General features: G+C 32.1%; 1 protein-coding gene and 2 long non-coding RNA genes across 5 annotated transcripts in view; 1 reads left to right on the forward strand and 2 right to left on the reverse strand.

Moving 5' to 3' along the window:
• The window catches only part of LOC132916599 (peroxidasin homolog), a 77,273-nt gene that overhangs the window by 41,568 nt on the left and 12,968 nt on the right, over positions 1–22,737 (forward strand). The window contains exons 2-3 of one of the 3 annotated variants that reach the window (XM_060976722.1): positions 18,361–18,375; positions 19,264–19,615. In XM_060976722.1, the coding sequence (XP_060832705.1) occupies positions 19,431–19,615 (185 nt within the window). In that variant the 5' untranslated portion in view covers positions 18,361–18,375; positions 19,264–19,430. Of the gene's footprint in view, positions 1–18,183; positions 18,470–19,234; positions 19,616–22,737 lie in introns of those variants that run through there. The other 2 variants (XM_060976720.1, XM_060976721.1) reach the window with 2 other exon arrangements.
• Positions 14,579–16,251, reverse strand: LOC132916486 (uncharacterized). The gene is made up of 4 exons (XR_009660106.1): positions 16,218–16,251; positions 15,203–16,106; positions 14,818–15,114; positions 14,579–14,725 (listed from the first exon to the last, which is right to left on the reverse strand). It is a non-coding gene; the product is annotated as an uncharacterized LOC132916486 (long non-coding RNA).
• Positions 17,292–18,086, reverse strand: LOC132916618 (uncharacterized). Its single transcript, XR_009660138.1, has 3 exons — positions 17,756–18,086; positions 17,492–17,687; positions 17,292–17,419 (listed from the first exon to the last, which is right to left on the reverse strand). It is a non-coding gene; the product is annotated as an uncharacterized LOC132916618 (long non-coding RNA).

Raw genomic sequence — 22,737 nt, forward strand, 5'->3', positions numbered from 1 at the left:
TTCCATTCGTTCTGAAGTTTTTACGTATAAAAGACTGCACCGTTCTAAGAGTATTTGAATCACTCTTATTTCTTATCTCACCTCAGTGATCGTTCTTTATGTCATTGACATGATTCTAAAGAATGTTAATCTTTACCGAAAATATAGTGTAATTCTGATTGAACAGAATGATACGGAGATTTATATCGTATCATATATATGTATTTATACAATACGAAGATGTATAAGACCTGAACAATTAACAATAGCGTAGGCAATTTTCATTTTCGATTGTTTTACGAGAAGATATTCTTTCCTTTTTGTTATTACGATTTAGGTTAATTTGTAACATATTGACTGTTTAGTTTCTTTCTTATTATATAAAAGTCGGAATATGATCATCTCGTAACATTTCGAAGAGATCGATGTTGTTGTATTCCCATATCCATTAAGACTTAAGGAATGTAAATATAATGTAAGCTATCATTGATTTTAAAATTGTCAGATTATGCCCTAACATTTTTCTCAGCACGTAATGTTATCACCCTGTATACATGTTTTCGTTTATCTGATTATTATAGATTTCCCTAAACAAAGCGCAATAAAGAGTACAATAAAAGACATTCATGCATGTATAGAACAAACAGAATTTACATCGTTATCATGAACTTCTCGATGATATTAAAATAAGCGCATTACATAAAAATACAAAAAAAAGTACAAAATTCGAGTATCAAGAAGTCTTGCGTAAAATTAGACAAAAATTGTCTTCGAATAAGAACATTCATTAAGAAACATCATATTTTCTACAGCCAATTGTGTATGTATATTTACATGTGTATACTGCGTTAAATCAATTTGTATATAGATTATACATAGACATCCGTTAATACATCATAAATAAATTCATCACAATTCATATAGATGTAAAATAATATTTATACGGCGAATTTATTGACAAGATATAGGTGTACTTAAATTGTTCAGTTTGCTCTATGTTTTTGTTCGACGTAAGCACTTTAAGACTTCAATAAATTTATATTTACAGCGACATAACGGAATCAATTTTATATCAATCTCCTTTAACCTTTCCTTTATTTGCTAAGTATAAGCGAACAAATTTGTAGGATCTTAAGAAGCACCAGAATTATGAAACTCGATTGCAGTTGCATATTTCAAATATATGGACCTTATTTAAGAGTTAGTTGAATCTCGTAATTGTAGATTACAGAGTCGTACAAACCATGTAAGCTCGCCCTAAAATGGTGAAATTTAGATCTGAAATTAGCAGAAAAATCTAAAATCAATTCAGAGTTATACTAACTTGAAACTAAGAGTTGCAAACTGGCAGTAAGTTAATCCAAACTCGTAGGCGTCATCTAGATTTATTTGAAAAGAGCATTTCGACGCTGCAAATCTTTAATTTGCAGTTTCTTGCCGTTAATTTTGAAATTTTAAAAACCTCAAACTTGCTGATCTAATTTGAGGACACATATTAATTCTCAGTTTCTTCTATAACTTTGAATTTATTCCACATGGCTCCTATGAGCCTTTAAGTGCTTAACCTTCACGTGAATAACGTCATAATCATCTGTAATCTCTATCACTTTTTTGTTACATACTATTGCTATTACTATATTTTCTTTATATTCTCGCAATACTCGCTATTTGAAATAATCATTATTAATTTCATCCTACCATATTTAACATGATTTAATTATATATATTATATCTCATGGTATACTTTACGAATGCATTAATAGTACCTTTGTAAAGGTCCACCTTAAAAATGTAAAATCTATTATTTAATTGAGTAATTTTGTTATCATCCATTTTTCACACAACTACTGCAATTGGGTTTCTATCCATTCTATGCAAAAACTTTCACAATCTCGTCGTTAGTGAAAATAAATGTGTTAGAACGAGTAAATGGATGTCGAACTGCTCTTATCAAGCATCAGATTATCGATTTTTAATTGGAAGGACTGGATAGGATCCCACGTGATTATTTGTGCTAAATATGCTGTGGCAGATCAGTGCTGCCTAAATATTGAATCACAAGCTATTTCTGTGACTCCTCCCCATCTAGGCTCGTAACCTAAAGTACATACAAACGTGTTTGCGTGCGTTCAGCTCTAGAAGGTTCACCTGCAATGTATGCTATGCATGCATAGGACACAAAGTTATTCGTGCACTCAGAAAACGTGACAATGTCACTAACGAGTCGCATGATGTTTGATAACAACCATTATTGACTAAGCTTCTTTTCTTGATCAATCTCTTCTATTTTATTTCTCCAATAGTTACATTAGAGGATAGTGGTAAATATATTTGGTTTCTAAATTCATTCTTTTTTTCTTTCTAAAAATAAATTTTTGGAAGATAAAATAATATAGTTTGTTTTACTAATTGATTTTAACTTTGAAATGTTTTTTTACATATATACCTGCTACAGTAGTGTATAGTACATATAGTACAGTAGTGTACAGTAGTACATAAAATACATATAATAAAAGTACAGAGAATATGCACAGTAGAAGTTGAAGTACATATCTATATATATATATATATGTACATATGTATTTAGTTTTCATTTCCTTAGTTGTATTCATAAAAATACGAACTAACATAAACATTCACAGGCTAATCATGACAATTATTACAAATTTTTTATTTCAAGAGTTCATAAAGATTTTTCATATTACCTACCTATACATTATCGACGAGGAGGTTTATCAAAGTATATGTATTTGTTACGTATTTTCATAGTATGTTGGACATTAATTCCTCATGTGTCTAATTATAGCCATTGTTTTGTTTCTAATTACATGTATTCTAGCAAGATTATTTCCGTGAATAATACTTCTTTGAATAACGTTTATCGGTCGAGTTAGTCGGAATTAAGCATGCTTTAGGATTTTTATCACGTGCACGGTATTGGCTCGTTCTGCAAGAGGTGCGTACGATCTAAAGCACTTAGTTTTACATAACGATGATGCGACTATTCAACGTCAATCACGATCACGATTTTATGGTGTGACATTGCGGTGTTATATCAGTCGCTTGTAAAGGTCACAAAGGCGTTAGGCAAAATATTTCGAAATACATTTTTAAACCTTTACCAATAATAGGTTTACAAGTACAAATATTGTAACTTTACTATAGCATATTTGTAATTTATTTTCTTTTATAATTAGCTACTAATAGAAACAAGTGAAATTTGTTATAACTATTAAAAAATTTATGATATCGACATACTTTTGCAATAGGTAAAATACATACAGGCCATACGTATAGGCCAGATATGTCTGAAGGACCTACTATAATGCAGAAACAAATTTCAGAATACATTAACATTTAATCCGTTTGAAAGAACTTGCTCATTCTTTCGTTTAAACTATGTTATTGTTTCTGCCTTAAACTTTTGTTTTAAACTCTTCTGTAATTTGTTCAAATTAAATTTTTATTGCTAATATCTCGATCCATGCTTTAAAAATACCAAAGTGACGCTTATGCGCATAATTTCAAGCCACACAGAGAATGAACTGGATATTTATGAGCGTATTCAAAGTGGAATGCAACAGAGTCTGGCTTCAACCTTCGCCATTTATCGAGGCATTTATTGAACCGTTAATGATGGTTTATGGGGTGCGTTTCACGGTAAAGAAGAAATTTCTGTTTCATTTGCCTCTGCCGGTATGAATTTATGCACATTGTTAAATGATATATTTATGTAATGTGCTCCAGGATAGTCGAGCAACTTTACCGAGAATATCATTTGCTGACTCAATCGCGCGTGAAATACTCAGTTGTCATTGTTACATTGGATGCGATTTTTATCTCTTCTTATTAGTAAAAAGATGCGTGTAAACATTCAAATTACTTTTCATAAGTCCGTTTATCTAATGATTATTAATTTTGATTAAGTTTATTTCATTATTTGATATACTGTTTTACATATTATCATTACACAGGATACGACTTTTAAGGTGTAAATATTTCAATTACCTTATAGATTACTATAAATGATTATTAATTTCAATTTATTTTATTTCACTATTTGTTATACTCATTTACATATATTATTTAATATTAATGCATTTTAAATATTGGTGAAGATAGTTGTAATCCTTAACCATGGTATTTTATTTAGAATTCACTGAAAATTCCAGTCCTTTCTCAAATATCTATTAAAGATGTATTTTTTAAACTTGATGTTTCTAACCTTGCACTTATCTTTTCTTTCTAGATTTCTAGATTGTCCAGTTATCATACAAATGTGTATTGCTACTTATGTGACTGAGTATATAAAATCCAGCTTTCAACAAGCAAAGATAGCTATTAGATTTAAATAAAGTCCTTGGCAACTTAGACAAACGATCATCTTAATAATAGGATTCACATATACATATTTATGTATATATACATATACAAGACCGCGAAGAAATCGACAAATTAACCTCATTCTTTAATGACCCACCGAAGAATCTTTTCTTCTTTCTTCGATACTGGATGATCCAGCAATATCAATCAACATTGCCGAATGTTCTAATTCACTATGATTACCATTATAATTACATGATCGACAGAGGAAGTGAACCATTAACCTTGTTCGATTTGTTGTGTCTACAGGAAGTCTAAATTTAACGTTTCCGAATTCGTATTGTTCCACACGTGAATTACAACGACTACACTAACATCATCCCATTTTTGAATTGATGTATCATTGTGTCACGATCACGAATTAACTTGTACTGTTAGAAATCAACCGAGTGTCTCACAATAGAATGTAAACTTTGTTTTATTATAATAATGGTAGAGACCCTTAGTGACGAGAAACGTACATCTGGAGTACTATATTTATTTACTTGTAACTAGATTTATTCATTTGTTACCTCTTGTATTAACCCTTTCGTGAGTATTATTTAAATTCTTATGAAAAAGTAGAATTTTAAATACAAATATTTATACAGTAGTGAACATATAAATACGGATAAATTTATATTAAAATTTTCAACGTAATTTAGTTAGTAATTTTAGTTAGTACGTAATTATTTATTTAGTAATTATTGAATTTACTAATAAATATTTTCCTACTAGGTATAATAAGTTCACCACTGTATGTTCATTCTAATCAAATTAATTCTTTTTTTCTGTAATTATTATAAATGGGAGTGGTGCAGTAAAGTAACATTTGAGTCAAACTTCAGTTTAGTTTCAACTTTAATCAAATCTTTTATTTTCTACGTTCATCAGAAAGGTAGATTATGCATTTTCATATTACCCATACATTTTAATTAGTGGGAAAAATAATTCTCACCGTCTACGAAAGAGTTAACCAGATGGCGTTTTTGTTTTATTCTGCGCGGCGTGATACTCGTTATCGAAGGAGAAAAAGCAAATGTAATTTCGTGATAAATGCCTGGCCCGCTGTGTTCGATAACTAAAGTCGTTCTTTGTGACTGCTTAAGGATGCTGAAATAGAGACTGCAAACAAAGAGCGGAAGTCTCACAGCCGTGACGGATGAATCCGTTCTGCCGCCTAAAAACAGGCTTTTAATACCGAGACGGAAACTTTTTAGCTTTTTTAACGTGTTTATTTCTTTTCGTACGAGGGTAAGAAAATCTGTTGCCCCGCTCGAACGAACGTCATTATTATAAAGAGATCTTAACCTTTTGCTTTTTTTCTGATATAGTTCATCTAGGACATATATTTCCTTAAATTATGTCATGTTATTCTGTAATTTATACATCAGAGTAAATTAATCAGATTTAATTAAATATATTATTATAATATATTAGCAGAAAATTAACTTCTGTTATAATGTCAATTCTATTTTATTATAGAATTAATAGAAGTCATATATCAGGTGTCCCCTAATTTACAATAAAAATGAGGTTATGGGGAGATTCTGTATTTCAAAATAAGACGAAACTCAAGATTGACAAAATTGCGTTACAGGCTTCATTTTTGAAAAAGTCGGATTTGAACATTTTTTTATTGTGTCTTATAATAATTCTCATACAAAAAATTAAGAGTTTATAATACAATGATTATTATTCTTACAGGATTATCCTACTTTCGCAGCTACTTTCGGATCTTTATAAAACAGTCTGATCAGACAGAAACACAGATGCGATCATGCCCAAGAATATTTCCACAAATTATACTGCTTGAGATTATTAGTGAAGGAAACACAATCGTATGTTATTAAGGCCATGTGATCAAACACTATCTACGATTAATTACGAAAATATTGATCGATTAAACATTAAACAAGTAAAAGAGCGCTGGTTTCGGTCGAATCAACATGATTTATCAAAATCACCGCGGTTGCTATTTGCATTGGGACTATTGTCGTGCACGTTACGCAAGAACGTGTTTGCACCACATAAACGGGAAATCGATTTGTATTTTACCTTTCACGCCAGCTCGCTTCGCCGAAAGAATTCGTTCAATTTCTCGTTGCAACACTATTGTGTGACGTATCATCGTTTGCACGACCCTTTCGAGATTATGCATACGTTTCGCTCGAGTAAACCAATGACTCGTTCGTCCACGAATCTTCTCTCCTTGTCGCGCCGGATACAGTTATGCTTGCAAAGCGAATGCCGAGAATAAGACGAATCATGCAATGACGCAAAATTTGCGTTTTTTTGTATGGATTGTTAAGGTGAAAAAATTCTCTATTAAAAGAATGGATAAATTTTTTAAGGCCTAAGTTAATTTAATACATATATATGTGATTGGTATTTTTGTTTCATGTACTTTATAATTTTTACTATTTGTCATTCTTTAATATTTTAAAGTAATTTTTATTAAGAAATTATTCGAAAATAGATAGATGAAGTGTCTGTATAAATGCGTATTTGGTCATTTTTATTAAGAAATTATTTAAGAATACGTAGAATTTTAATGTATATTTGCCTACTTTGGACTATTCTTAGTTTGTATTTTATTGTGACTATATGACTTTGTAATGAAATTAGAATCATTGCTATTGCAGAAATATTCTTTCCCGCAGTATTTAATTCAGTTTGTTAATGCATCAGCAAAGCGGCAAGTACAAAAGCTATCGAAGGATGTAATTATTTTAAAACCGGGTTGCATCGTCGTCTTTTATGGAAAAAGCCCCTTCTAAGGAGTGTATACACAACATCTCCATGTGGATTCCATATACGCCGCGAGGACAAAAAGAGGTCTCGCATGTCAGACGAAGGTCGGCGTTGGACAAAGTACGTGAGTACATATATATATACAAAATTTTTCTTTTAAAGAAAAAAAGTGACAATGTCGTAAATGTATATAACACTACAATAATTTACAGAGACAAATACGTAAACTTTATCTAAAGAGGAGAAAGCATACAGAATGTAAAATTAATAATTAAATAATTCAGAAGAATTGAAAGAAATACGTTTTCTTCTAAAGAAAAAAGGAAGAGAAACTTCAACTATATATATAACATATATAACTATAATTATTTGCAAGATGTTACATATGAATTTGCCTATAAATATATGTAGAACATAATACATAGATTTTATTTTAAATAATCTGTACAGAAGATAATACTAAGAATAATACAATGCAGGGAAAAGATACAGGAAGAAAATAATGTCACTTAAAAGATAACATGCAAGATAAGATATCTTCCAAAAGTCACGTTAATGGGACAACCATACTATCAACTTGATTGTCCACAGAACCTACGTAACAAAGAAGGAATTACGAAGCTTTTGAGTTATGTAACGTTAGAATTTCTAGGAATGGTAGAAAATGACTACTGCATTAAATATCAGTACCTTATGCCAGCAAAATGATGAATTAGTCAACAGATCAAATGAGGCGGATAAATTAAATTTCATCTTCACTTAATTATCCGAGGAGCAGAAATTAGGTCTGGCTCGATGCTTCAAACAGGGTCAATGAATGCTCCGTTGATACGGGCAAGAATACATATTCACTTTTCCTCTGTATCTATGATCGCAATTTAATCCGCGAAACCGGCGTTATTAATAGAATCTTATAGAAGAGATCCAGACACTGTATGGAGCACCGAGAATATGTAATCCTCGAAGAATATCACGAGTCTTGTTTTATGCCGCAAAACCGAATTTGAATATATTCATTTATTATATATAGCGATATTTTGAATTAGACACTGAAACAATTCTCATAAACAGTTGTTAATTGGAGTTATAGAGCAATGAGTCATAAGCTTGTTATCACTATTGTCAATATCTTGAAGGCAATAATGGCTTGTTCACTAAGAGATCTCTTGTATTTAATGCATCAGTATGTTATTCTTCACTATACATTACATCACGTATAAATACATTTACGAGAATTAACATAGGTTCAAGTAGAATTAATTTGTAATAGTTAATTCTAAATTACATAAGTAAAGATTCCTCTCTAGTGAGAAGTTATGTAATTAATAAACTAACTAGTTTTCCTACTTGAAAATATTTTTTTTCTTATATCCAATGAAGTCGATTTGTTATTTTTGTGTTAGAGCCTTAACAAACGAAGGATTAGTTTAACAGTGGAAATTGAACCGATGTCAACGCCGCTTGTTGGCTATTATTATATTCTTCATTTTTATTGCTCCAACTGATCAGTTTAGATGTCATAAATACATAGATAGTTCGCAGTAGAATTGGACAGAATAGAATAGGATGGTAGTATTAATTGTAAGTACTTGTAGCGACGAGCATATGGACGGATAAAGTCCTTATATCAATTTAAAAAAAATTAAATTAATGAGTAAATATTTTCTTGCTTTATATGGTCAGTACGGTACATTTTTTATATCGGTATCATACATTCATGTATGAGTATGAATCATAATTCTGATTCAAGGAAAATAGAGTTTACTTTCTAGTTTGACCTCTACTTTTAATTTCAATTAAATTGAGAGTTTTTCGTATTTGTTTTTCGTGTTTTGTATCTGAAGCAATGCTACAAAACTGAATAGCTAAATTTCTAAAATCTCAGATATGCATCATATATATTATATATATAGCAATATATATAAATTAAGAGATTAAAAATATACATAAACGAAATCGTACGACGTCACCACTATGAGATCGCAATGATGTCTGCATAACGGTCGTCTGCACCGGACCTAGACGATGAAGAATCGTTTCGACATGTTGCGCTGTGGTAGTACAGCTGGTTCGTCCGTGATTCCCCCATCGAATGGGTGTAAATGAATAAATCCATCCTCCTTGCAGGCTTCCCGTTGTGAAAGTTCGTGTCCACAAAAATTCTTGGAAATCAAATAAAGTATCGAGCATAGCGTAGGTTTCGAAGCGACCGACCAGTCCACGGTCATCGTTGTGGAACGAAGGAAAAGGAAGAAAAAAGATAATTCTACTGGTCAAACGGTATCACTGGTACAGTACACGTAGATCAGCGTTGGTTATTGTTGCATCGTCAGTTGTGACTAGAAATTTTATGGTGGACACAGTCAAATCACAAAAGAGAGGATGTTCTAGTTGAAGACAGAATATTAACTCTGTGCACCTGAATATTTCTCTGCAAATATATGATTGTTTGAGTAAACATTTTTGTAAAGTATTTTATTTAGTACTGTAAAATTATGTGTTATGAAATAAAAGCTATAAATATAATTTAGGAAAAATATTTCTATAAATGTAAGTTTATATATAAGAGGAATTTACTATTAGAATTTTACTATTAGATAGTAATTAAAAGTAATTATACATAAGTATATTTTATAGTAATTTTCTAATACAAAAGGTTAACATATTGGAAAAAGAGATATATCTTTGAAAATCTTATTATTAGATGAAAAATAATGCTTGTATAAAATTTTATTTCATAATACTAATAACAATTATCTTATGACATTTATAAATACGGTACCATTGAGCATGTAAAAAGTGAGATATAAAATATAATATCAATAAAACGAAGGTCATACAACGATTTTAAACATAAGAAGATATCTTTTTTTATTATATCCATCTTGTTTAAATGGTACGGTGAAGACATCTTTGTTTTCTTATCGATAATTTTATTTCTGCTCATCGTGGTAGATCACCGATACTTCATAACGCAAAGAACACGAACAAACGCGTAAGGCAGAAGGAAAACCAGAGAAATCGGCCACGCGTCGCAGGCTCGAGAGAAAGGTTTGAATCTCTGGCTTCCTGCGTGATGTCAAATGAAAAGACGAAGAAATGAAATAGATTCGCATAATTAATTACACATCAATGTACCATCTGCAACAATAGCAGGATCGACAGATATTTTTTCATTATCGATATTCTATACGATTGTTGCTCAGCGAGGCTTTTGAATCATAGCATTTTTTACTATCATTTAATTAAATATTTCCTATAAATATTACTTAAACAATTTTTCATAAAATGTGTTCGTTTTATTTTATGAAAAATTAAAATTTATTAAAAATCTGTATACTCAAAGCTACATGTTGCAGATAATTGTACATATTATTACCGATGATAATAAATGTCGGCAATTAATTGACGGGTCATTTAAACTTCATTAGTGTTTCAGCGTTAATTAAAATCGTCACGTTTGCAAAAAATAGGCAGGGAAATGTGAAATAAGCGAGCATCATGCAAAACATGCAAATCAACCCAAGGGCGTCAGCGATTTTTATCGATAATCCATCGAGTGGTAATAGTTTTTAAAAATGAAAATAGTGGGCCCTATTTCGCCAAAGGAATATCGTTCACGTTACTCATCATAATCATTTTTCAATCTAAAAAACATATATGAAGAAGTAAATACTTATACGCAATTAACGAATTACAGTCAAAGATAAAAGTTCAAAGACAAAACACAAAGAAGAAGTAATTTAATTTAAATTATAAATAGAGTGACTAATTAATAATAGAACGAAAGAAACTTCAGAAAAAAGAAGGATGGAAAAGGCAGAGTAAGTGAGAAGCACAAAGTGGAAAGTGTACCTTTATACTGATTTCAGGATTGGAACAGGAATGACCTAATTCCTTTCTTTTTTCTTCTTCTGTCTTCCTTCCTACTATCTTCCTTAAGTTCTACTTTTGTTCCCAAGAGCTCAACTGGTATGCAGAAAATTAGTGTTACCAACCTGATATGCAGAAAATTTATTTAATTAAGAAAAGTGATAGAGATAACTTGCAAGAAACATACACTATATTGACAATACCATTACCTTTCAAACAAATTATTTATACCTATTAAATATGTCATTAATTGTTCTGCAAAACTATAATAAGAAATTTGTTCCATTTGTTAAATCTTTTTTAACAAGCTTTCTTCATTCATTATCCATTCATTTGCAGACGTCAAACCACCTACCAACCATAAGAACTGATTTATAAGGACATCTCGTGAAGAAGAAGCTGTTCCAACTATTGGCGTAATCGGATTGATCTCCAACAAGAAATGTCAACGCAAGAGGAACGAGAATCAATAAGACGACTTTGGCTATCTTCTTTGAATATCATGGCATCGAAGAAATTGATATTAATGCGAGAATATCCAACGTGGTCTGTTTATCCGGGTCCAAGAGGATGATTTTGTCGGGTCTTATTAGAAGAACGTCCAAATCAGATACAGCTGCCATCACTGGTGCTGGTATCAATCATCGTTAGATCGTTTTGATATAATGACCATAAACGGTCGCCATTAAGATCCACGTAACGTTTTGATGAAAATTAATCGTTAAACGTGCTGCTCCACTTCCGACAAGACAATTCGAGAAATTGTTCCAACGATACTGCCTTCTGGGGGATCGAAGTAAGTTGTTTTACTGGCTTTCACAACATACTGTTGTAAAACAAATTAATCGTCAACAGTTACATGTTCCTGGGTATCTGAGCGAATCGATAGAAACTAGGAAGGTAAGGACTCGAAACCTCGGTGAAGATTACGAATTATACGCTAGCGCGTATGATTATTCAAATGATTTTATAAATCGCTAGATACTATAATTTTTGTGTAAGCTATAAATAGAGTTCTGTAAATTTCAGATCTTTATGCATTTTGAAAAAGAAGATTAAAATGTAAGAATATACAATTAAAATATTGACATTAGAGTTATGACAATGATAAGTAACCGATTCACAATTTTTGTTTAACTTATATATTCACAAGAGTGCATTTTTGGAGGTTTGAGCAATGTTGTGAAAAATATTTGCATAAAAGTCTTTTTCCCCTTAAGCTATACATTTTTTCATGTACCTTTGATTTTGATTTTTCTAGTGTATGTTCTATGGCTTAGTTGTTGATATGTAGTTTTGATGTTTACAGGCTGAGTTTTCTTTACTATGCATGTCGTGTTTAGTATATCGCGTTTACTATGCATATATGCGTATGTAATTTACATCACCACTTACGTTATACGCATTGAAAACAAAAGCTCGAATAAAAAGTTTGAATTACAAGAGAAGCACGCGATACTGAACGCGTTGTTAATAATTGTTGTTAATAATCCAATGAATGATTAGCATATAATATTTTCGTATATGACAAATATCAGTAATTTTACCCATGCTTTTACTTGCATGCAAATGACCACCATTCCAGTAATGAGGTCAATGAATTTTCTCCTGCTGGTCCGCAAGAAGTCAGACGCGCATACATTTTAATCTGAGATGGTCATCTTCGTTGCATTTGACTCGAATCTTAATTTCGTGGAATTAAGATATCACGAGGAGGAGGTGATTGGCTATGTGACGATAAGGTTTAAGTTGCACACAGGAGTTTCCGTTGTCCACCTAAAATAGATTTAATCCAAAGTTACTGGTACTGGGTGGACACATCGTGCGACCGCATTTTGTATTATTTCTAAAAGCTTAAATTTATAACGTTATCTATGTATGTAGAAGTATTCTTACAGTGCGGAAGTTTCTTTTTAATGGAGTATATTGATGATAGAAAATTTTACAAAGATAAATTTTGTAGCATCAAAGAAGAAATTGGCATTTAAAAAATTTTTGAATGAATTCTTAAATAAATAATTAGGAATTCTGGCGTTTAGCTGAATTTCTAAAAATATATACAAGATTTCAGAATTCTAAATTTTAGAAAAAATATATCATAGTATTGACAAACCTTCAATACCACCTAATGACAAAATCCGTAATCACTTAGTTGCTAACGCAATAAATGGAATGTATGAAGTTAGGAATACCTATACCAAAGGATATAGCAAAAACAGTTTTAAGATAAATTAAAATATCTATCAAAAAGACTTAAAAGCATATAAATATTATATGATGCATATTTATAAATACATAAAGAACGTCATGTAAGTCAAAAAGGAATATTAGAACTTATATGAAGAAAGTTAGAAGAGTTTAGTAAAAAACTAAATTTTGTTAATATGTAAAAAATTATATTGATGAAATTTCATAGACTTTCGAGTTCCAAGGCTTCCGGCACGGTTCAAGTCTATGATGACTTCCTTCGATTAGAAATTTCGCAACGACATCGATGAAAATCTGGTGTCTGCCTGTTCTAATGTAATCTCCACAGTGTGGTAATATTATGGTCGCACGATCGTGCGTGCTTTTTTTCCCAACATCATTTCAGAAAATCACGTTTTATTGTATCTCTTTCCCGTCTTCATACGCTTTCACGATTATAGCTTTATCATTTCTTCGCTGAACAAATTTATATTTTCATTCGATAAGATAATCCTGTCACACTTCATATCCTGTTATCTCTACGTAAGTTTACGTAATTTGTTTCTCTATACATGCTGTAAATAAGAAAATACTAATTAACTAACAAGATTATAAGATGCAGTAAATCAAGGGATTATTGGAGTTAGTCTTACCAAAGAAAAAAAAGAAACAATCGTTCTATTTTCCATACTTAACCATCATGGCTCAAGGTTCCTTATTGTAATGAAATAGCAATTCTAATGTACCATTACCACAAGCATAATTTTTTTTTAACTACGTTTCGCTATTTAGCTTAGAACGAGCTTTGCACACGCGAGTACTGTATCTCTAATTAAAGATCTTATTTGGAACACCATTTCGTCTTATTGGAATTCTAAACAGATTCTTTTGTTATCTGTACTATCAGCTATTTAATAATTAATTCTTTTATAATAATTGTAACAGGTTCCTTAAACTGTGTAACTTTACTATTTTTAAATGGACATAATCTTTTCATTTCAAACATTATTGAAGTTAGACTTCATGAATATTGTATCTATCTATACTTGAACTATATCTACATTCATTATACCTGTATCTATATTTGAAATTTTCAAATTTTGATAAATGTTAAAGTTTAAAGACTGAAAGCTTATCATAGGCAAAAATTCTATACTTAGATTACAAGATTCTAAAAAGCTTCAAGTATCTTATACTGTCACTGATAACATTATTGAATTATACTATCTATTAATAATATTAATATACATAAAATTATATAATATCAAAATTCTCTATCGATGAACATATTCCAAAAAAAGTATTATTTGTCACTCACGACTTTAAATATCCATCGCATCAATCATTTTAATTCTGACGTAGCTGATTGATCACTATTATATTTCCATTTTGAACATGTTACGTTTCGAATAGCTATAAAAAGAAATAGGAGGAGAAAAAAATTTTCTCTTCCAGTCTACTTAGCCACGTATCGTTTTATTTTCGGAGTTCAATTCGATGGTCCACCAGCGGCTGTTCGTACGTGTTTACTTACGTCAGTAGTATTCTCCTCTGAACATTGTATCGGAACCTGTCATAAAAATATTTCATAGATGTCTGGTTCTATCCATCGAACGAATTTGAGAGCAAAACGTAAGGGGAAAAAAAGAGAGGGGTTATTACCTTCGTGACCCGTTATCGCTTTGTCACGGAACGGTTGTGTGTTGCGGGAACAATACAGGTGCATTTGAACGGAGAACAAAAGAATACTTAAGGAAGGAGAAAGTATTAACATTCTGGGTCACCGGTTGCTGAACGCATTTACGATTAGAACGCATTCTCACAAAGCGTTGCTTGCCCTATCTATGCATATATAGGCTTATCAAAATTATTCAGTGAGCGCTATTCAAGGAGTCATATTTGTTCTGTGTCTAATAATTATAAGCTTCGAAAGAGCCACTCGTGATACACGCTGAAACACTTTGAATTGAATTTTAAAAGAATTTTATGTTATGGACTTTAATAGAATTTAGTTTTTCAGGAAATTAAAATGAATTTTTAGAGTTACCTAGGGATTGTAAGATATTCTCAGAGCTAGAAATTCTGTGGTAAAAATACTCTATGCATTGCCATGTTCTTGATAACGAATATGATGGATAAAGTACTTTTACGTTCGCATCGCTTCATTCATGAATGAAAAATAGTCTCGTGGCCCTTTACACGTATCGTTTCCTTCTCTCTACTGTCACTTCTGTATTTAATAATAGCCAGTTTTTCACCAAATTTCAGATATATGTAAATCATTTTCACTACCAACGATAGAAATTTTCTTTAGACCTTAAAAATACTTTCCATATTAATAATTAACACTTACAGCTATCAAAAATATTTCCTATAAAAGAAATGGTGTATAATTCTGTACTAATATACTATCACAATATTCCCATTCTCCAGACCTATGCAACGCCAGTATTTGCCCGACTTTGTACGTTCATTATGATATCTATTAGGATAGGCTGTAAGCACGAGGCTCGATCATGCTCGATCACGTTTCCGCAGCGGACAACAGTATGCCATGGCAGAGGATTATCGTAGAAGGCAGAGATCGCGAATCGGTTGGCCGATGTTAGGATCGCCGTTTGGCGCCAGCCTCTGCCGCGCTCGTTAAACTCGCGTGCATGCACGTTCAACGGACGGGCGCAGATGCATGTAGCATCTAGATATACACCGGCGTGTATGCAAACGCGTCTCTGTACAGGGCATTCCACTTATCTACCTACGGATTTTATACGGAATGTTAATGTGGAATACGCGCGCGACCACGCTGTCGATAAACATCACATTACGCCGCGTTTCCAAATATCGCGTTTCCATCCTGGTATAAAATACAGCTTTGGAAGCGTATCCTGCGAAGGTGCAGTTGAATGATCGTCCTGTGATCTTAACTGCAAGATCTAAAGGGAATCGTAGTTCTAAAAACGAGGAAATTGGAATCTTAGCTTGTTTGATAAACGTTTGATACAAAGTAGCAGAATTACTGAAGTTGGATAAAAGTTAGAAGAGAATTAAGATGGAATAAATACCGTATTAAGAACGTCGAACTTAGGTACTTATTTTCTATCTTCGATCATTTTATGACTAATTCTTAGAGTTGCTATCCTTACATACGTATCCTTTTATGAAATTATTTTTATCTGTAACTAAATAATAAATTTGCAGTCATAAAGTAGAAGACTGGATAATAGATAACACACTTGAAAAGTCTGTTTTTATTACCGCATTTTGTTTCCTCAATTTCCGTCATCTCGACAGAGCGCAATACATATCCCCAAGGGGATACAGAAGGATTCCCAGTAACAAGTAGAATTCCTCTAGCGTCAAAAGAGGGGCTTTCAGAGCTTAAGCGTCGGCAGTGCACGATTTAGTGGACAAAACCAGGAACTACGGTTCACTGTGCTTGAGATCTCAAAGAGCAAGGGGGAAATCATAACAAAACAGCGCTGCTACGCAAGGACACACTGTTCCCTATAGCGCATCTCATCGCGCAGAAAAAACTATTAAAGTGGACAGATATAAGATACAAAGCGACCAATTATACAGCGACGGTTTCCTTGAAATTGTGCGCTACAAAAAGAAAAATGCAGCACAGCAAGTTAAGAAGCAATTACTTAAAACCGTGTTTTGGATGCAAACTGAAGTGCTTTTCTCTTCGTGTACACTTCATGTATATAATAAATATTCTTTTGTATTCTAGACATAGTATAAAATGAAGTACTCGGCAAGCGTCTGTATGTTCCGAGTTCGAGCTAACCTCAAGAACTATAGGACATATTTTGATGAGGCTTTCCTCAATTGTAAAGAGTATTTCTCTAGCAAGGGTTAGGTGTATGAAACCTGACATTAACCTATGACAGAAAGAAACAGGAGTTGAAAATATGAACAGAGACGTGTTTCGTTTGGAATCGCTACCACGATATTACGAGGCGAGATTCCCTCTCCGAGAAGCATCTTTCACTTCTCGACATGCGGCATATCAAAAACTTCACGACTTCGCTGGGTAACAATCAGTGTTGTTTCATGGACTACAGAACGTTGGCCCAGTCGCATTATTGAAAAAAATTATATGAGGTTAAGTCATTTCAATAATTGTATTGATGACTGCTCATATACATCATCAAACGATGTGTCATTTGTCTTTTTACTCATTACCAACATGTTGCGTTTACTTATGTTTCCTCATTCGGTACTTCCAGACAATAAATATTAATTAATTCAACTATACCATCTGAAATAATAGAATCGTTTTTATAATTAAGTGCTATAGACATAATATCCATTGTCACTCTGACCAAATAACCTTAATAGACTTACTTATCAATCAGTTTCATTTTTTTCTTTTTATTCGCCTGTAATATTATAGTAACTTTCATAATATAGTAAGATCTTTAATATCAATTAACATTACCGATTGATGCACTGACACTAATTATAGTGGAAACCAGCAGTTGGATAAAAGTTTAATATAATAATATAAATAAAGTTTTCTATAAAACCTAAGAATTTGAAAAAAAAATTAGTTTAGAATTCTTCATCAAAAATTTCTCCAAGTAAAAAAAATTACCAGAAGTGTATATTGATTTATAACGTGGCATTAATTTCAAACTAATAACAAAATTATTAGCTGATTCAATATACACATAATATGTAGGCATATATATGACAAAAATAATCCCAAATTATCCAATAGTGTATCATATGCAATATTGATTGCGACTTTGAATTATCCTTTCATGTTTGTGCCAATTTACTCGTCTTGACGTTGAAGCATATCAACTTTGATGCTTAACCTATATTACATTCTTGCTGTATCATAGAGATTCCCGCATCTTCGAGTGTATCCACGTGTGCAGGTAAATACACAAAAAACGTGTAAAAATAAGAAGATACTGAAGGGAGAGGATTGGAGGAGTGGCTCGTGCGAACGAGTGGGGAGAAAGACTCGCAAAGAAATGCTCACGTACGCTTTACTAACGCGCGCAGAGCGGATTGGCGCTGTGCGACTCTAGTCTAGTAGTAGCCGAGCCGCCACGACGAAACGACAACGCAGCGGCGGCGTCCTTCCGCGCCTCTTCATTCCTTTGTCGCCGCTGTTGCTTCGTCCACCGACCCTCACAGACGATATTCGACGGCTGCTTAGGCCTAAAGGAATCTCACCGACTCAGTAACAGCTCAGAAACACGGGTTAGATTTTTCTTATTCTTACATAGTGAAGTTTCTGTGAAGAAAGTGTTTCATTTGGTGGATATCGAACTTGGATAACGACTTGTTTTACAAGGTTCAGAAATGGAGGTTTAGGATAGATTATTTGAAACTTTTAACAAGGAATAATGGAAGTGAAGTATTATGGAGAGTATGCCTAGTTTGAGTTAGTTGAAATTGACTTGGAGTTTCTGATTGAATAGATTTGTATTTTGTGTGTTAACGTATTTAGAGTCTTATAAATTTGGATTAGATTTAGGTATATACTTGAACTAGATATGCTGTGTATAAGAGGATAGGCATTTTTTACGTCAAATTGCAATACATCCTGTGTACTACTAAAAATATTTTCACAAAAGGAATCTATTAAGATTTCGTTATTAAGTATGAATATAATCATTAACGTTTATCTGTTATTATATCATCTATCCATTATCAGATCTATCATCAGATCTATTATCAGATTATTTAACATAGAATACCAATAACTTCATAATACTGGTATAAAATTTCGAAAATCCATATACTAATAAACAACATAAAATTCTCATACTCAAAATTTAATCTACATAACATTCACTACACCTTTATGCCATTTTTATACTATTACAAAACCATTCTCTCCCATATTTCCTATAATAATATTCTAATATTCAACTCACATCAATTTACATACTAGATTTAATGTCCAAATAGTCAAATATTTCTTCCTTTATTATGCTCTTTACAAACATCCATTCAAACAAATGTATTCAAAATCCACTGTCAAAGTGTAATAAATAATCTGCCATCCCATATAAAGCCAATATAATGTATAAAATTATACGGATCCTGGCTGCAGGACACTCAGCTCCAGCTCGAACATTACAGGAAAGGTTCGTGGATCTCTGAAACAGAGAGAAGTGAAAGTACCGCGTGGCCAAAGACCGCTGCCAGACGGAGGACGCGTTTATCTCGATGACCAGCACGTGCTAGCGCGAAATAGTGCGGGGAACAGCCTTAATAAGAATAAGACTGATCACACGTGCTATAGCAAGATGAGGCTGGTGTTAAGTGTCGTTTGCTCGCTCCTGTTGATCCTGCCATTATCCAACGCGGACCAATGGCAAAACGGGAGGAACGTGGAATGCCCTCACAAGTGTATGTGCTTCGGAAACACCGTGAGATGCATGTTTCAGAAGCTGAACCGTGTACCACGAGTACCAACCAACACGACGGTCCTGTAAGTGGCTGCTTCTTTGACATCTACTACTTTTTTCTTCTTTTGTTCTTTTTCCCCTTTCATCGTATAGCTTAATCCCTCAAAAAGAGATTGATGGTTATATACAAAAATGCATGATAATCTATCGATGCATATGATGTCCCTAGGCGAATTACAGGGAAATTGGGATACACTAGTAATCGGGAAATATTCATGATGTAGACTGTGAATATTCGTGGCACGAATGTATGTGGGAAGTGAGGAATTACATTGGTCGTTGGTGTCTAGTGTAAATATGGTATAGCTTGTATATTTCTTCATTTTTAGAAATTTAATGCTATCCGTTGGTTATTGGTTTTCCTGTTGATTTGAAGACATTCTTTTAATATATTTTCCTGTTCGACGTTGAAAAATTTTAATTTTAAGAAATTAAAGATTGGAGATTCCTGAAATTAAACATTTTTTTAGGTATTCTACTATTAAATTATACCTTTCCTTTTCTTAAATCTTTCTGTATTTATTTTCCTCTTCCTCTTGGAAAAAAAATCTCGTCCTTAAATTCAGAACTTGAAAGATACAAGGAATCTAGAAAAGTTTGGAATTAATTTGCAAGTATTATCTGTAAATATATATTTGCGTAATATTGTATTTCACATATTTATATTATATACTATATGAATCAATAGGAAGTATATACCATCGTAGTTCAGAAGCAGTCAGATAATTAACTCTGGCATGATTAAGAAAAATCGCGCAGCGGCGGGTCAATTGAAACTTTATGACGTTCTATGATGATAGACTGTCTTAATGGTATGGAAGCAATAGCTTTTAATCAAAGATATGTACGTAAGTATATTTTTCCAGGTAATTGGAGGATCGTGTTTCATCAAAGATGAAAGGAATCGCGTGTATGTTGTATTAATACATATATCGGATAACCATATTATATACACAGCGTGGTTATTGTATTTTAGATTATTCCACGCGAAAAAATTACTCAAGCATATGATCCTATGCTTACTATAAGTCTTCAAGTCTGAGGTATAATATTTCCTACAGAATTACAAATATCTAATATTTCTAAAGAAAATAATGCATCAACTCTATAAACAAAGATAGTTTATCTTTCAGTTTCCAACATCTTGTGAATTAACACAAAGGGAAGAAGCCACAGATCAATTTAAGTTCTCAGAATCTGTTTTACTTGATGACCTTGTATTCCTTGTATATACGCTTAAATGGTCATATTATGATCTCTTGAACCATCCTTATGATCTTATGATCTCTTCTTGAATGATCAATTTTTACTAAACAATACGCTAATTAAAAAAAAAATCTTTTCTTCTGTTCTAGAATAAAATCATAAGACAAATATTAAATAAATTCTGTATTGCATTTAGATTGTTGTAATTGATTTTTTAGTAGAATCGATACAATCGAGGTCGTAACAAGATCGTCAATCGTATAAATAATTCGATACCTCAATGCTTCTTCGTATACTGCAGATACATGTAAACGAATACAGTTAAAATAGGCGTGACCGTGCAGCTCAAACTATATATAAGAAGCGGACAGGCGGACGTAAATGAATGTTTGAAGAGTGGAACAAAAGTGGATAGCGTAAATACGAATTCTTGACTGCACATGTGCAATCTATTCTCTCCATAGGCTGTACGTGACGAAGTAATTTGTACTGGATGCAGTTTTCGTCTAATTCCAATAAAAGAACATGTACCAACACAATTTGGCACTTTTTTAACATCTTTCTTTGGATCTTCTTTCCAAATATGAAGCAGTCTTTCTAAAACTTCTTTAACGCTCATTTCAAATAAAATTGTAATTTCTTAAGTAAGAAGTCGTTCCTGTTTTGGTGAATTTTTAGTAATCTTTAGTTACTTCTTAAGCTCTGCATATAAAACGTCTAAAATAAATACTAATAAATAGTTGTTATATTTTCGAGTTTCCGAACAATTCATGAATATTTTAATATCTTTTTATCTAATTTTTAAATAATATGAAATATTTCCAAAAGGTCAACGATGAATTAACTTTTTCACAAAAAGATAACGTTTCTTCTTCTTTGTTATACTCCTTTTTAATAGTATTTTCAGAATCTTCCTCAACAAGTCTTTCGTTCTTATCAACATTTCTGGCCATGACATCATCCGTATACATTCTGTAGGAATGGGTATGCGTGTATATTGTACATTATACATTAATCCTGTCTTCCTTTCCTTTTATAAAACAGACATTAGATTATTTCTTTTGAGCAAGAAAACGAATATATGTATTTAAACAGGCAAAAAGACGATAAGAATATATCTATAGATAATGTTCACACATATATTTTATCAATTTTATCACCCTCAATGGGGTTAAGGACTGTGTTTCGATATTTGCCTCCGATTTTACCACTTTTTTTCATGTTAGCTATAGAAATGAATGTAAGCTAATGGGTAGTGAAATATGAATATAGAAAAATACATAAAAATGTATTTTTAAAAATAAAATTACTTTAAAATTTTTTATATTGTTTTAAATGTATATATATATACACATATAACTCTGGTAACATGAGATCTCTTTTTGTTTGAAGAAAGTTATTAAAGTTTGACAAAATTCCTTTGAACAAATCATGAAATCCTGCTGAAGTGGAGTTTTTTCACATTCAGTTTTAATGCGTGGTAAAATGGCTAATGGTAAAGCTGAACATAAACTGCAAGAATATCGACGTGACAATTGAATCTGGTTTAGAATGAGAACGCTAGAATGTTTGCATCGGGAGATCACTCAGAGACGAGTACACGCTGTAATATTCTTATCTGTAAAAAAATGTAATTAAAAGAAATCGCCATTAATTGAACCATTGCTTCTCGGTTAAACCGGGCGGTCTCCTGCATAATAGAAAATCGTGAAATAATTTATACTCTTCTTATCAAGCTTAAATACATAACTTGAAACACAATAATCAGTCGATGACGTAATTCTATATAAGTCAAATTTATCTTCTTCAAACTCTTCGTCGTCTTGCGAAAGAAGACATTCTGTTTTAGCCCACTATAACTTTCTAAAGTAATATCTTTATCAAATTGGAAGATTTACTATTTTTATGCTTCATTAATGACTGATAATTATTTTAAAAC

The sequence above is a fragment of the Bombus pascuorum genome, chromosome 2 (assembly GCF_905332965.1).
Source record: "Bombus pascuorum chromosome 2, iyBomPasc1.1, whole genome shotgun sequence".
Classification (NCBI taxonomy): domain Eukaryota; kingdom Metazoa; phylum Arthropoda; class Insecta; order Hymenoptera; family Apidae; genus Bombus; species Bombus pascuorum.